The following is a 13705-nucleotide window of genomic DNA, read 5'->3' as shown; positions in this document are numbered from 1 at the left end:
GATTCGACTATGGCAAAGGACACAAAAAGTTTCTGACTACCACTTGGTGTTGGGAGCACTTATGCTTTAATGTTAGTTCTTCTTTTGTTTTTCTTTGACCGTACGACTGACGGGGTGGAGATAGATAACTTGATTAAAGTTGGAGTTAAGATGCATACATGAGAGTTACAATGAGCTAAGTTGATTAAGAATGGCTAGGCAGTGGATAAGTTCAAGAGAATTTAAATTGGAAGATTCCCTATTTCAATGGAGTCATAGAGTTTAAAGTGCACTCAATCGTTGATCAAGGCCACCGGATCATCTAGTGATATTATGCCATTTAGGAGAAGCCAAATATTTCAGCTCCTTCCTTCTCTCCTCGCTTGTCTCAGTAGAAATCACGGAGCTTCTCCCTTAGAGCTGAGCCGTGTTAAGGCGTTTGGTAGAAAAGTGCTCTCAACAGCTCCAGGAGCTGGTTGAGAATCAATACCAAGTGGGCCTTAGTGTCAAGCAATGGGCTTTAAACCGAGATCAACCACAAGTTTGTGATATCTCCTTGAAGATGATGATGAAGAGAGATGGGCACATGAAACTTTTTGCATAAAGGAATGCTAGGCCCATTAAAGCACTAAATTCAACTAATGAAAATCATTATCATGGTGAAGATTATGAGGCTTAGAACAAAGGTATATCGCTCCATGAACTCTTGTATTACCTTTGTGCATCTAGGCCCTTACATGCTAGTGTGTGCATGTGTGTGCAATATTTTGAGTCACACCATAAGTTTGTTCTTGTGGTGACGATTAGAGAATTATTTAGATATTCGGTTGATACCTCTTGTGGTGATTGTCGATACGGGACCCACAGGATACCCCGCAAGGGAAAGAGAAGATCTAGTTCAACTAGGATTCTTCCCATGTAAATCTTAGTAGTAGAACTATCAAGTAATCCTACTAGGAAATCTCATTGTAAACCGACTAGGACTCTGGCCTCCTGACTATATAAAGGAGGGCAATACTCCTGTCAAAAGGGAGAACAGAGTAGATCATAATCAATCCAACGCAAAGGCTAAGGCCGACTGGACGTAAGGTTATTACTCGATCTACGATCGAGGGCCTGAACCAGGATAAATCGGCTGTCTCTTACGTAAACCATCGAGTTTGGCATACGCCGAAGCCTGAACATACTGCCCTGGGTACCCCCGTGGCAGGCTATCGGTGGTAAAACATCGACAGCTGGCGCGCCAGGTAGGGGCTTTCGGCGACTTTGCTTCCGAGAGCTCGATGGACCTCGACAACATAATTTTCCCGACGAGATCAACTTTCATCTTCGGCTCATGGATCTGCGAGGCAGACAACAACGGCAAGCTTCAAAGCCATCTCCTCAAAGATCCAGATCATCTAAAAGAAGTTCCTATTTCAACAACTACAACGGATCAGCTCACCAGAAGATTCGCGCAGCTCATAGTATCCGAGTCAAATCGGATTTCACGACCACTCGTATCCGATTCGAATTCAAGCTCCAAGGCGAAGTTTTATCCGAGTGCTTTCAAGAAACCGAGTTCTTTTTTGGCAAGATTCCAGAGCACAACCCAAAACAACTCGGATTACCCCCAGAATCCTCTCAAGAAGTCGAGTTCTTTTCCATTTGGGCTCGACAACATGACAAAATCCTATCAGGGACAGGTCGAAAGATTTTTCAATCCAAGATTCGGGATACCACTAACAGGAGCTTAGGAGGGTCTCGTGCTAACGATAACATCGCAGGACTGTATCATCCACTGGCCGGATTCCGTTCCTGAGGGTAGCGGAACCCAACTAGTCGGCACAACAACAACAGCTATTTTACCTTACCAAGAAGGAGACTCGATCTACGACACCGAGGCATCCACTAAAGTTATCAGCGACTCCGACAGCATGAAAACTAACGCCAATAACAGAACGACTCATGCACGAGAAGTGCTCATGGTTCGACGACCGCGGTCACCATTAAATCCCCCGGAAGCACCCGATGTCAGATCATCAGATGAATCAGAATCCAACATATCACCCTTTGCCCAGGGCTACGACGGAGAAACAGATAGTCAGAAACAAGCTAGAGAAAGAAAAAACAAGTTGAAGCAAGGGCGCCAACACCGTGCTAGGCAGCGCAGGGAAGCTTAGATCAGATACGAGTCAGAATTGGCTGAGTACGACAAAAGAAAATCGCAACGAGAAGTCGAAGGAAGACGCACGGCGAATACGCCTTACGATAAGATTCGAGAAGCATTAGAAGAACTCGGAGCAACTTCGCATCCTGGTGAGAAGTATGAACAGCTCCAGGACTTGCTCCGATCGACAATCCCGAGAACGCATGAAGAGAAAGCTCGATCAAGACTACCCGCCAGATCAACAACCCACCGGCAAGAAGATCAAAATCAAAGGAAATCCGCTTTCGAAAGACTTGGGCCGGGTGGAAGCCATGACGGAGGAAGTAGGAAGGAACATAATCAAGGCCACCGATTTGAACAACTAAGGAAGACTAGGAGCAGGGTACCTACCCAGACAACCTCGCAAGATTGTTCCCATCAGAACAACAGTTGGCCAGAGGAAGGCGCCGAATCTGAATTCAAAGAAACCAAGGCACACGACAGGTTCCCCTGCTTCGCGAACAGGCTCGCATTGGTGCGATTACCTCACAAATTCAAACCGTCTAATCACTCCAAGTATGATGGCAAAACTGAACCAAAGCAATGGCTCAGAATATATTCACAATCAATTGAACTAGCCGGAGGAGACGACGATATCAAAACCCTTTTCTTCCCCATGGCACTGGAGGCCATGCCCCTCCAATGGTTCGATAAACTAAATCCAGGATCTATCAGAAATTGGGAGGATTTGCAAAGAGCTTTTTGTGAGAATTTCGCAGGAATCATTACACACCCAATCACTCATGCAGAACTAAAAGGACTCAAGCAAAAGGGAGGTGAAAGTCTTAGAAACTACTATCGACGATTCGGCGAACTACGAGCTCAAGTGCATGACATAACCGAACGAGAAGTAATTGAAGCTTTCTCTCACGGAATCATGGCTAGATGGCAATTTCAAGACTTCTGCAAAGAAAATCCGAGAAACAATGAAGAATTCAGACATACAGTAGAAAAGATGATTACTGCAGAAGAAAAAACACGAGAGAGGTTCTCGGACAGAAGCAACCAAGACAACCCGGACAAGCAAAATCACCGAAATAGCAGACATCAAGAAAGAAAACGTAGACCAGACAATACTGTGGCAATGGCCGACAAATCAAAGAAGTTTCCCAAACCCAGAAGATATGATGACATTGAAAACATACGTTGCCCATTGCACCCTAGTGGGAGGCACACCATCGGAAATTGCTACACTTTCAATGATCGATACACAAGAAAAGATAGTAAGGAAAACACCAAAGAGGACAATCAGAAAAGAGAAGAAGACAACAACGAGGACAAAGGATTCCAAAAACCCAGGGGAACGGTAGCAGTGATTTTCTCAGGGGCTCCGGATTGCAGAAGCAAACATCAAGAAAAACTAGCACTGCGGACCATTATGACAGCAGAACCTGGCTACACCAAGATACCTCAATTGGTCACAGTATCCTATCCAATTTACCAGAGAAGACCAATGAACTAGCGTGGGAAACGCAGGCCATTATCCACTGGTTCTAGATCCGACTATTGCTGGTATGACCGTCACCAAAGTACTAATCGATGGAGGAGCTAGACTTAACATCATCTTTTCAGAAACTCTAAGGAAAATGGGACTACAACTCGCCGGGATGATTACGCCAACAAGCACACCTTTTTACGGAATAGTACCCGGCAAAGCAGCCATGCCACTCGGACAAATTACTTTACCTGTTACCTTTGGAACTCCTTCAAACTACCGAACAGAGTTTATCAAATTTGAAGTCGCCGACTTCGATTCATCATATCATGCAATCCTCGGACGTCCAGCACTGGCCAAATTCATGGCAATACCACATTATCCGTACTTACTGCTTAAGATGCCAGGACCCAACAGGTATCCTTTCTCTTCGAAGCGATTTAAAGCGCGCTTTTGACTGCGACGTTCAGGCGATCCAAATTGCAGCTAAAGCGCAAGCCGACAATGGAAGAAAAGAAATAGCCGCAATCGCTGCAGAAACAAGCCAAGAAGAATTAGAAATACCGGCTAAAAAGCCCAGCATCATCGCACCACCAAAAGAAGCCGACGTCAAGCAAATCGACTTAGGCACAGGCGATACCTCCAAGACAGCAACTATCAGTGCTCACCTCTCGGCAAAATAGGAACTCGCGCTCACCAACTTTCTTCGGGACAATAAAGATATCTTCGCTTGGAAGCCAGCCGACATGCCAGGAGTCCCAAGGGAGTTGGCTGAGCACAGAATTGATGTTAACAAAAGCTCCAAACCTGTAAAACAATGGCTACGACGATTCTCACCCGACAAGAAGGCAGCAATTAAAAAGGAAATAACAAAACTGATGGCAGCCGGATTCATCAAGGAGATCCTTCATCCAGATTGGCTAGCAAACCCGGTCCTTGTACAGAAGAAAAACACGGACGAGTGGCGTATGTGCGTCGATTACACAGATCTCAACAAACATTGCCCAAAAGATCCGTTCGGGCTACCACGCATTGACCAGATAGTTGACTCGACAGCAGGATCTGCGCTATTATCTTTTCTCGATTGCTATTCAGGATATCACCAGATCGCACTAAAAGAAGAAGACCAGAGCAAGACATCTTTCATCACCCCGTTTGGTGCCTACTGCTACAAGACCATGTCGTTTGGACTAAAGAACGCTGGCGCCACGTACCAAAGAGCTATCCAGACTTGCCTTGGGAATCAAATCGGTGAAAATGTGGAGGCATACGTGGACGATGTGGTGGTGAAAACAAAGAACCCAGACACTCTAATTGAAGATTTAAAGCAAACCTTCGAAAACTTGAAGAAATGGAGATGGAAATTGAACCCAAATAAATGTGTATTTGGAGTTCCCTCAGGACAACTACTCGGATTTTTGGTCAGTCAGCGCGGGATCGAAGCCAGCACCAAGCAAATTCGAGCTATAACAGAAATGGGCCCACCTAGAAGTGTCAAAGATGTGCAGAAACTAACAGGATGCATGGCGGCCCTCAACCGTTTCATATCAAGACTCGGCGAAAAGGGGTTACCTTTCTTTAAACTACTAAAGAAGACAGACAAGTTCGAGTGGACAATAGAGGCCGACGAAGCTTTCAAAAAACTTAAAGAATACCTCACTTCATCGCCTATCCTGACACCTCCAAAGAAAGATGAAGATATGATGCTATATATTGCGGCAACTCCTACCGTAATCAGCACAGCAATAGTCATAGAAAGAGAAGAACAAGGGCGCGTGTATAAAGTGCAACGTCCCAGTATACTACATCAGCGAAGTACTGTCAGAATCCAAAATCCGGTACCCGCATGTACAAAAACTACTCTACGCTCTACTCATTACCTCACGGAAGCTTCGCCACTATTTCGAAAGCCACAAGATTACCGTGGTGACAGATTTTCCACTCGGAGACATCCTACACAATAAAGATGCCACGGGGCGCATATCCAAGTGGGCAGTTGAAATTGGAGCTCTTGACATCAATTTCACCCCACGGAAAGCAATCAAATCTCAAGCCCTCGCCGATTTCGTGGCCGAATGGACAGAGATTCAACAGCCTTTATCAGATACAATCCTTGACCACTGGAAGATGTACTTTGACGGATCACTCAAACTAGGCGGGGCCGGTGCAGGCGTTCTCCTCATTTCTCCAGAAGGAAAACAACTCAAGTACGTCCTTCAGATATTATGGCAAGCTACAAATAACGAAGCAGAATATGAAGCCCTCATCCACGGGCTACGAGTGGCGATTACCCTCGGAATAAAAAGATTACTCGTATACGGCGATTCAGCAGTGGTCATCAACCAAGTCAACAAAGATTGGGATTGCACCAAAGAAAACATGGGTGCTTATTGTGCTGAAATACGGAAACTTGAAAAACATTTCCAAGGATTAGAAATTTTACACGTCCTACGCGATTCCAACATTGCAGCAGATGTCCTTGCCAAGCTCGGATCAGACAGAGCAAAGGTTCCACCCGGCGTATTCATAGAAGAGCTATCAGTTCCCTCTATCAAACAACCCGGTGAAACAACACATGAAATTCAGGCTAAAGGCGTTCAGATCTTGATAATCAACACTTCATGGACCCAAGTTTTCATTGACTATATCAAAGAAAATAAACTGCCAGCAGATAAAGCAGAGGCCACACAAGTTGTTCGCAGAAGCAAAAACTACGTTCTAGTAGGGGATAAACTCTACAGAAGAGCAGCATCATCAGGAGTACTACTAAAATGTGTCTCATTTGAAGAAGGCAAAGAAATCCTAGATGAAATACACTCAGGTTGCTGTGGAAATCATGCCGCTTCAAGGACACTGGTTGGCAAAGCATTTCGCACCGGATTCTACTGGCCAACCGCTTTGAAAGACGCAGAAGAGCTTGTCAAAAAATGCAAAGGTTGCCAAATGTTTGCAAGACAAGCCCACGTACCAGCTCACAATCTTATCTGCATCCCACCCGCTTGGCCTTTTTCCTGCTGGGGGCTAGATCAAGTAGGACCCCTGAAAAAAGCAAAAGGCGGCTTCGAGTACATCTTCGTAGCAATCGACAAATTCACCAAGTGGATTGAATACAAACCACTCGCGAAGTACAGCGCAACCAAAGCAGTCGAGTTCATCCAAGACATTATGCACCGCTTCGGCATGCCCAATCGAATCATCACAGATCTAGGCTCCCCTTTCACAGCTACAGAATTCAAGGGCTGGGCACAAGACTGTGGTTTCAGTATAGACTATGCGTCTGTTGCACATCCAGAGGCCAACGGACAAGTAGAAAGGGCTAATGGACTCATACTAGCCGGATTAAAGCCAAGATTATACGAAGAACTAGTGGACTATGGGTCCAAATGGATTGAAGAATTACCGAAAGTAGTATGGGGACTACGAACTCAAATAAGCAGAGCAACAGGCTACTCACCTTTCTTCCTAGTTTACGGGTCAGAGGCCGTACTGCCCGCCGACTTGATCTGGACATCCCCAAAGATAGAGCAATACGATGAAGGAGAAGCGGAACACACAAGAAGATTAGAACTCGACAGCTCAGAAGAAATCAGAGTAAACGCTACCCTCCAATCAGCCAGATACCTACAAGGTTTAAGACGGCATTACAACAAGAGTACCCAACCTCGATCACTACAAGTCGGAGACTTAGTACTAAGAAGGATACAGAAGACTGACGGACGACATAAGCTACTCAGTCCATGGGAAGGTCCCTTCATTGTCACAAAAGTCACCGGACCAGGCACATACAAGTTAATAACCGAAGATGGAAAAGAAGTCAGCAATACATGGCACATCAGCCAGCTAAGAAGATTCTACGCGTAGAAACAACTCAAGAAAAAACAGATATGCAAGCCACAAGGGACCAACGTTCACAATCGACGAAAAGCAATACTCTTCAACAACATATGTAGTAGTTTATACTCATGATCAATAAAGATGGCATTCATCCACAGCATGTCTTGTCATGACCTTCAACGAGTTGTTTTCACGAAACAAAAAGCAAAATGGCTGAAAACATGCCTGAGCATCCCGGCCGAGAGCAAAATAGCTGAAAAAACGCTTGAGCCCGCCGATGAGGGTAGCTAAAAGCTAACACCCGAAACAAAAAAGCAAAATGGCTGAAAACATGCCTGAGCATCCCGGCCGAGAGCAAAATAGCTGAAAAAACGCTTGAGCCCGCCGATGAGGGTAGCTAAAAGCTAACACCCGAAACAAAAAAGCAAAATGGCTGAAAACATGCCTGAGCATCCCGGCCGAGAGCAAAATAGCTGAAAAAACGCTTGAGCCCGCCGATGAGGGTAGCTAAAAGCTAACACCCGAAACAAAAAAGCAAAATGGCTGAAAACATGCCTGAGCATCCCGGCCGAGAGCAAAATAGCTGAAAAAACGCTTGAGCCCGCCGATGAGGGTAGCTAAAAGCTAACACCCGAAACAAAAAGCAAAATGGCTGAAAACATGCCTGAGCATCCCGGCCGAGAGCAAAATAGCTGAAAAAACGCTTGAGCTCGCCGATGAGGGTAGCTAAAAGCTAACACCCGAAACAAAAAGCAAAATGGCTGAGTCGACCGAAATTTAACTTCAAAAGACCCTCCAGCACTTCGTTCCGAAAAGCAAGAGGCTCGGGGGCTACATCCAGATAGGAATACTTTTTCCTCAGAAAAGCACAAGCGCCACTCAAGAAAGCACTCGGATGCCGAAGTTTGTCAAGGCAACATTCTATACCGAGTCGTTTTACATAGCGCAGGCGAAAGGTTGTTAACGCAAAGATCTACATCTAACAAGTCATAGCACGGACAAAGCACTCGACGGATCACAAAGGAGGAAGAAAAGAAAAGTACTCGACAAATCGAGGGGTCTCGTCAGAATAACGCACAGAGTTGTTTTGCGGAGCAGAGACGGGAACAGGACAAAGTACTCAGCAAGTCAAGTAACTTCAACCGCACCCAGGCAAAGAATACATCAACAAAAATAAAGAATCTTCATTTAAAAAGGAGTGTAATATTACAAGGGGATGCTCAATCGAGTCAGGCGTTGTCATCAGAAAGGGAAATGTCAATATTTAGACTGTCTACAACCCTACTGGCTAGACCTTCGACCTCAGACTCCATCCTCTCAACGGCGTCAAGATATTCTTGGCTTTCAGCTTCTTCTGCTATCTTGGAGAGAGGCGCCTCTGGAGCAAGGACCCGGACCTGGGCCAGCACATTCTTGGTACATACTTGGGCACACCTCTTCGCGAACTCTTGGAAACGAGTCGGAATCCGGGGAATGAACTGCGCCCAAGATTGCCCGTCATCCGCTGGAGTCCGGAGGACATCGGCTACTGAACGAAAAGATTTCCACAAAACATTCCAATTCTCAGTAGCCGTCGCCAGCTTCCCGGACAAGCCTTCAATAGTTTTTTGGGCCTGCACAAGATCTCTGTCAGCTCCGCGCCTAATCAGCTTAGCAAGGGCGAGTTCTTCCTCAGCATGAGTAATTACCTCCTCAGCTCTATTATGACTAGAACGGACAAGGGCCCTCATTTCATCAATACTCTCCGAGAGCTTCTGCTTCTCAACTCGGAGAGCTAGACAGGACACCCAAGAACAAGTCAGCGGAAAAAGAAGTCAAAATACAAGAAGAAACAGGCAGAACCCGCGGCACCTTTGCATTCATTCTTCGCAGACTCCACCGCAGCATCTCTCTGTTTCTCCGTCTCCACTACCCGGGCGCGAAGGGCTTTCTCCTCCTTTTGGTGCATTTGACGCTCCGTCTCCAACTCAGCCCGGAGGAGGTCAAGATCGGCTTTCAGAGCGTCCACCTCCGAAGACAACTTCCTCTCATTTTCAGATGAGAAAAAGAAGCCAGAATGATCACGAGAGAAAGACTGAGCAAAAAGAGGCAAAGAGAAACAAGGCGTAAGGATAGAAGAAAAACAAGCATGCAAAAGAGGAGTGGCAGTAAAACCTACCTGGAGCTTTTCACCAAAAGAAGTCGCGAGGGTCGACAAGCTCCCCCAGGCTGCGGTCAGCTCCGATAACCGATGAGTGGCATCGAACTGTTGCACCACGTCACCGGAAAAGGAGGGGCCGCCGGAAGCAAGAGAAGGGGAAGGAGAGGCCGGCTGGGGCGAAGAAGGAACGACCAAAGCAACCTCCAGGGAAGCCGGAGCCAAACCCTCAGAAGGACCCGGCGCGACGGCCACAGTTACCTCCGGAGCGACCAAGTCCGCAACTCCGCCAGGTAGCTCTGAAGCCCCCGCGGCGACTTCATCAACAGAATGTTGTGAGTCTCGAGGCTCGGAACTCGTTGGCACGGCGGGAGGCAGAGAAGAAGTCGATGAAGAAATTAGAGAAGACGAAACACTGAAAAGTGATAAAAGGAAGCACCAATAAAAACCAGAGGAAGGAAGATAAAAGCCAAAAAGATAAAGCTAGAATCTACTCACCCGACTACTTTTTTCTTCGCGAAGCCAAGAGAAAGCCTCGCAGGGGGAACCACGACGGCGAAGACGTCCCCGCCACCCGGCGACGGGAGCGGGACAGCCGACAACGGAGCCGCGGAAGAAGCCAGGGCTGGAGCCGTGGAAGAACTCCGCACCGGAGGAGCGGTACAGCTCGGGACAGAGGCAACCAAAGAACTCGACACCGGAGCTTCAGAAGAAGTCGGCGCGGGAGCCTCGGAAGAACTCACACCCGACCTCCGATTACTTCAAAAAGTTCAAGACTAAAATTCAAAACAAAGAGGAGAAATTCAATGCAACAAGAATATGAAAAACAACTCACCGCCGCATGATGAGGGGGACTTCATCATCCTCTTCTTCCTCAGCCAACGAAACCAGAGCACCTGCTGAAAAGGAGATGAAAAGTACTCGGTTCAAGAGAGAAACATGAAAATAAAAGAACAAAGAGTATTAAATGTGCTCACCTAAGAGCATGCTAGCAACAACTGGAGTACCTGAGGGAGTACTTGGTTTGCGAGGCTTCTTGGAGACAGGCAAGCCAGATGAAGACCCGTCCATTCGCCCCCTCTTCGGGACACTGCGAGGACCGCGAGGGACTAGACGAGGAACATATTCTTCATATACATCAACAAATCTGAAAGAAACCCCAGGAAGGGCTGTAAAGGTTTGAGACTTACTAATTGCAGAAGTACCAGCTAGACGATCCCCAGTCTCCGCCACGGCAGGGAGAACATCAAGGGGGATCGGATCGACAAAGTTCCGCCCAAGCTCCTGCGAAAAAAGATAAAACACCGAGACAAGGAAAAGCTAAGCAAGAACGGATGCAGCAAGAGTACATAAAGAACTCAAACAAAAAGATAGACAACTCACAGCTGGGGGCGGGTTGATGGCCGAGAACTCAGAGACGGCAGGAGGAATGACGCTCACTCCTTTCAGCATCTTCTGGAGGCGCTCGAGTACCTCCTCACCGGTCAGCTCAAGAGCTGGGACCATGCGTGAAGGATCCTCGGCCCCAGAATACTCAAAGCCGAGATGCTCCCGCTCTTTCAAAGGCTGAACCCGGCGACGAAGGAAGCTTGAAACAATACCAAAGCCGGTCAAACCCTGCTGTTTCAGCATGCTAATCCTATCAAGGAGTGGCTGGATCGCTTGAATCTCAGCAGGTGACTCAAGCTTCTTGTCCCATCGGTCATTCACCACAGGACCAGATCCGGAGTGAACGACAAGAGAAGGGATCAAATTGGCAGCGTAGAACCACTCGGCACGCCAATCTTTGACAGAATCGACCAGGTCATAATCAAAAAACTTAATTTTGAGACCCTGGCGAAACTGAATCCCGCAACCGCCGAGGGCGCTGGTTTCTTCACGGCGGGGTTGAGGTTTCAGACGAAAGAAAAAGCGAAAAAGAGATAGAGAAGGAGGGATCCCAAGGAAGGCTTCACAAAGGTGAACAAAAACAGAAAGATGGAGAACGGCATTGGGGGTTAGATGGTTCAGACTAACCCCGAAATAACCAAGAAACTGATGAAGGAAGGCGGAAGCAGGAAGACAAAGTCCAGCGCGGACAAAGGAAACAAAAAGGACAATCTCACCAGGACCCGGAGCCGGAACCCGATGCTCGCCCGGAACTCTCCATTCAGCGATGACTTTGCTTTGGATCAAGCCGTCGCTAACGAGCTCGCGCAGCTGGTCTTCGCTTGTTGTTGGAGCCGGCCAAACCTTCTGAGCTGCCCTCATGGCCACGAACTCCTGGTTTTCAATCAAAGACAGGGATGACTCCTCGTCCACGAAGGTCGCCTGAGACTTGCTTGCGGTTTTCTTCTTTCCCATGAACTGGCGGAAGCAAAAAAGGCACTAAGGAAGATGAAGCTAGAATGATGGTGCTCGGGTGATGGCGACAATGACGGCGGCGGATTTCTGAGAGCTAGGGTTTAAAGGCAAGAGCTGGGCGACAAGGGAAAGGAAGATAAAAGGTCTTTAAATAGATTTTTCAGTGATACAAACGGCCCACAAAGCCCGTTAAAACACAATGTGGGAACGCAACGGTCCATTTACCGACGCAGCTAAAACGACGGAGGGCACGAATCCTCACAATGGTACAAACCAACGGGCAGATTTCAGACTTATCCGTCCAACGCCACGGCTAGGGTTATCAGATTGATACAAGAACAACCCGTCAAACCAAGAAGAAAGAAAGAAGAAAGAAAGGGCTACCTCACGAGGAACAAAAGAACCCGGTTATGTAAGAAAGAACTCGGTAGTCTCACGAACGATAGGGATCACAACAGAAAAGTCAAAGACAACTCAGAAGACAAGATTCGTTACATTACAAGCGACTTCAAAAATAGAAGATTACAAATCTTACAAGACCCAACGAACTCGGCACCACGAAAAGCAAAGTAGCAAAGAGGAACACGGACACGACTAGGCTCTGGAACGACTACGTGTCCCAAATTGCTACTCGGAAGGACAAACCGCCATCAGTTACACTGTTTTCTTCAAAGGACGGACGCAGTGCATCCAAGGCGGAAATCGACAGCACGGCAGGGCAACATGGAGCATAGAAGGCCGGCAGGCATCTGTCTACCCAAGACCGATGTGATGCTGGATATGGTGTTGATCTGCACCGGACGGTCTCAAGACAGGCGACGAGGATCAACCCAGAACTGCCAGGATGAAGGAACGAAGCCCACATCACAAGACTTCCTCCAACTACCACCACGTACATCCTGGCACAATGCTGTCGCGGGATTAGCCTACCTCTAATCCCTATCACAAGACTTCCTCCAGCTACGACAAGACATACAGGAACTACAAAACATGCCCGGGGGCTGCTCTACTTCACAAACTACCATGTTCATGACCACCAAGGTTTCAACAGAATATCCAATGAATGAAAACAAGCACTCCAGGGACAGTATTTATAGACCAAAGGATCAGCGCACATGGACTAGGAGTACCAACGAAATAAGCCTAACAAAGGACACAGTGAAAAGACAGGACTCAATAATAGATGACTCAGGCGAGAGGAAGCAGTACTCGAAGACGGGCATATTCGGAAGAATATACCAGCACAGTACAACCCGTGAACAAAAGGCATTTACACTCAACCACCACCATACAACTACATCTGGCAACAGCAGACCATCAAAGAATACGCCAGGACCTCGCATCCGATTTCTTCCTGAACAAAACAACACGGATATACGCTCGGAGGCTCGACCAGCACCATAGCCTAATCAACACTAAGCTAGGGAACCCGGTTTTCATTTCAACTACTTCCGGAGGCTCGGAACCAAAGACAAAGGACCAAGAATACAAGAAACTCAAGACTACAACGACGACGATACATCAAGACTCTTCATCCGACTTCTTTTCTAAAGAGAAGAACTCGGAGAAAGCGCGGAGCTGCGGGATAAACCCAAAAGCACGAGGCTCGTACACTCAGTGGGTGCAATTTCACCAAAAAGGAACCCGGACATAAGCTCGGAGGCTGCATGCCGCAAAACTACTCGGATGATGGTTTAATCCAAGACTAAAAGGCCGCTTCGGAAGGATGCCGCGAGACTACTCGGACGATGGTTTAATCCAAGTCTTGGGGACTACTTCAGAACACAAA

General features: G+C 47.2%; 1 protein-coding gene across 6 annotated transcripts; it reads right to left on the bottom strand.

Moving 5' to 3' along the window:
• Positions 1 to 8651: 8651 nt before the first annotated feature.
• On the bottom strand, positions 8652 to 12129 carry LOC136518773 (uncharacterized). Of its 6 annotated transcripts, XR_010774610.1 has the most exons (6): positions 10957 to 12129; positions 10581 to 10857; positions 10409 to 10472; positions 9288 to 10332; positions 9125 to 9210; positions 8652 to 9049 (listed from the first exon to the last, which is right to left on the bottom strand). XR_010774610.1 is itself a non-coding variant. In XM_066512468.1 (5 exons), the coding sequence occupies exons 1-5, from the start codon at positions 11914 to 11916 to the stop codon at positions 10068 to 10070; spliced, it is 1485 nt and encodes a 494-aa protein (XP_066368565.1). In that variant the 5' UTR covers positions 11917 to 12129; the 3' UTR covers positions 8652 to 10067. The 6 variants fall into 6 exon arrangements, 3 of the variants coding, with proteins under 3 accessions (XP_066368565.1, XP_066368563.1, XP_066368564.1); XR_010774609.1 differs by having other exon boundaries at positions 9125 to 10332; XR_010774608.1 differs by having other exon boundaries at positions 8652 to 9210.
• Between the last annotated feature and the right edge of the window lie 1576 nt (positions 12130 to 13705).

Source organism: Miscanthus floridulus, chromosome 17, assembly GCF_019320115.1.
Source record: "Miscanthus floridulus cultivar M001 chromosome 17, ASM1932011v1, whole genome shotgun sequence".
Classification (NCBI taxonomy): Eukaryota; Viridiplantae; Streptophyta; class Magnoliopsida; order Poales; family Poaceae; genus Miscanthus; species Miscanthus floridulus.
The sequence above is the reverse complement of the archived record's forward strand: the minus strand, read 5'-3'. Positions and strand labels throughout refer to the sequence as shown.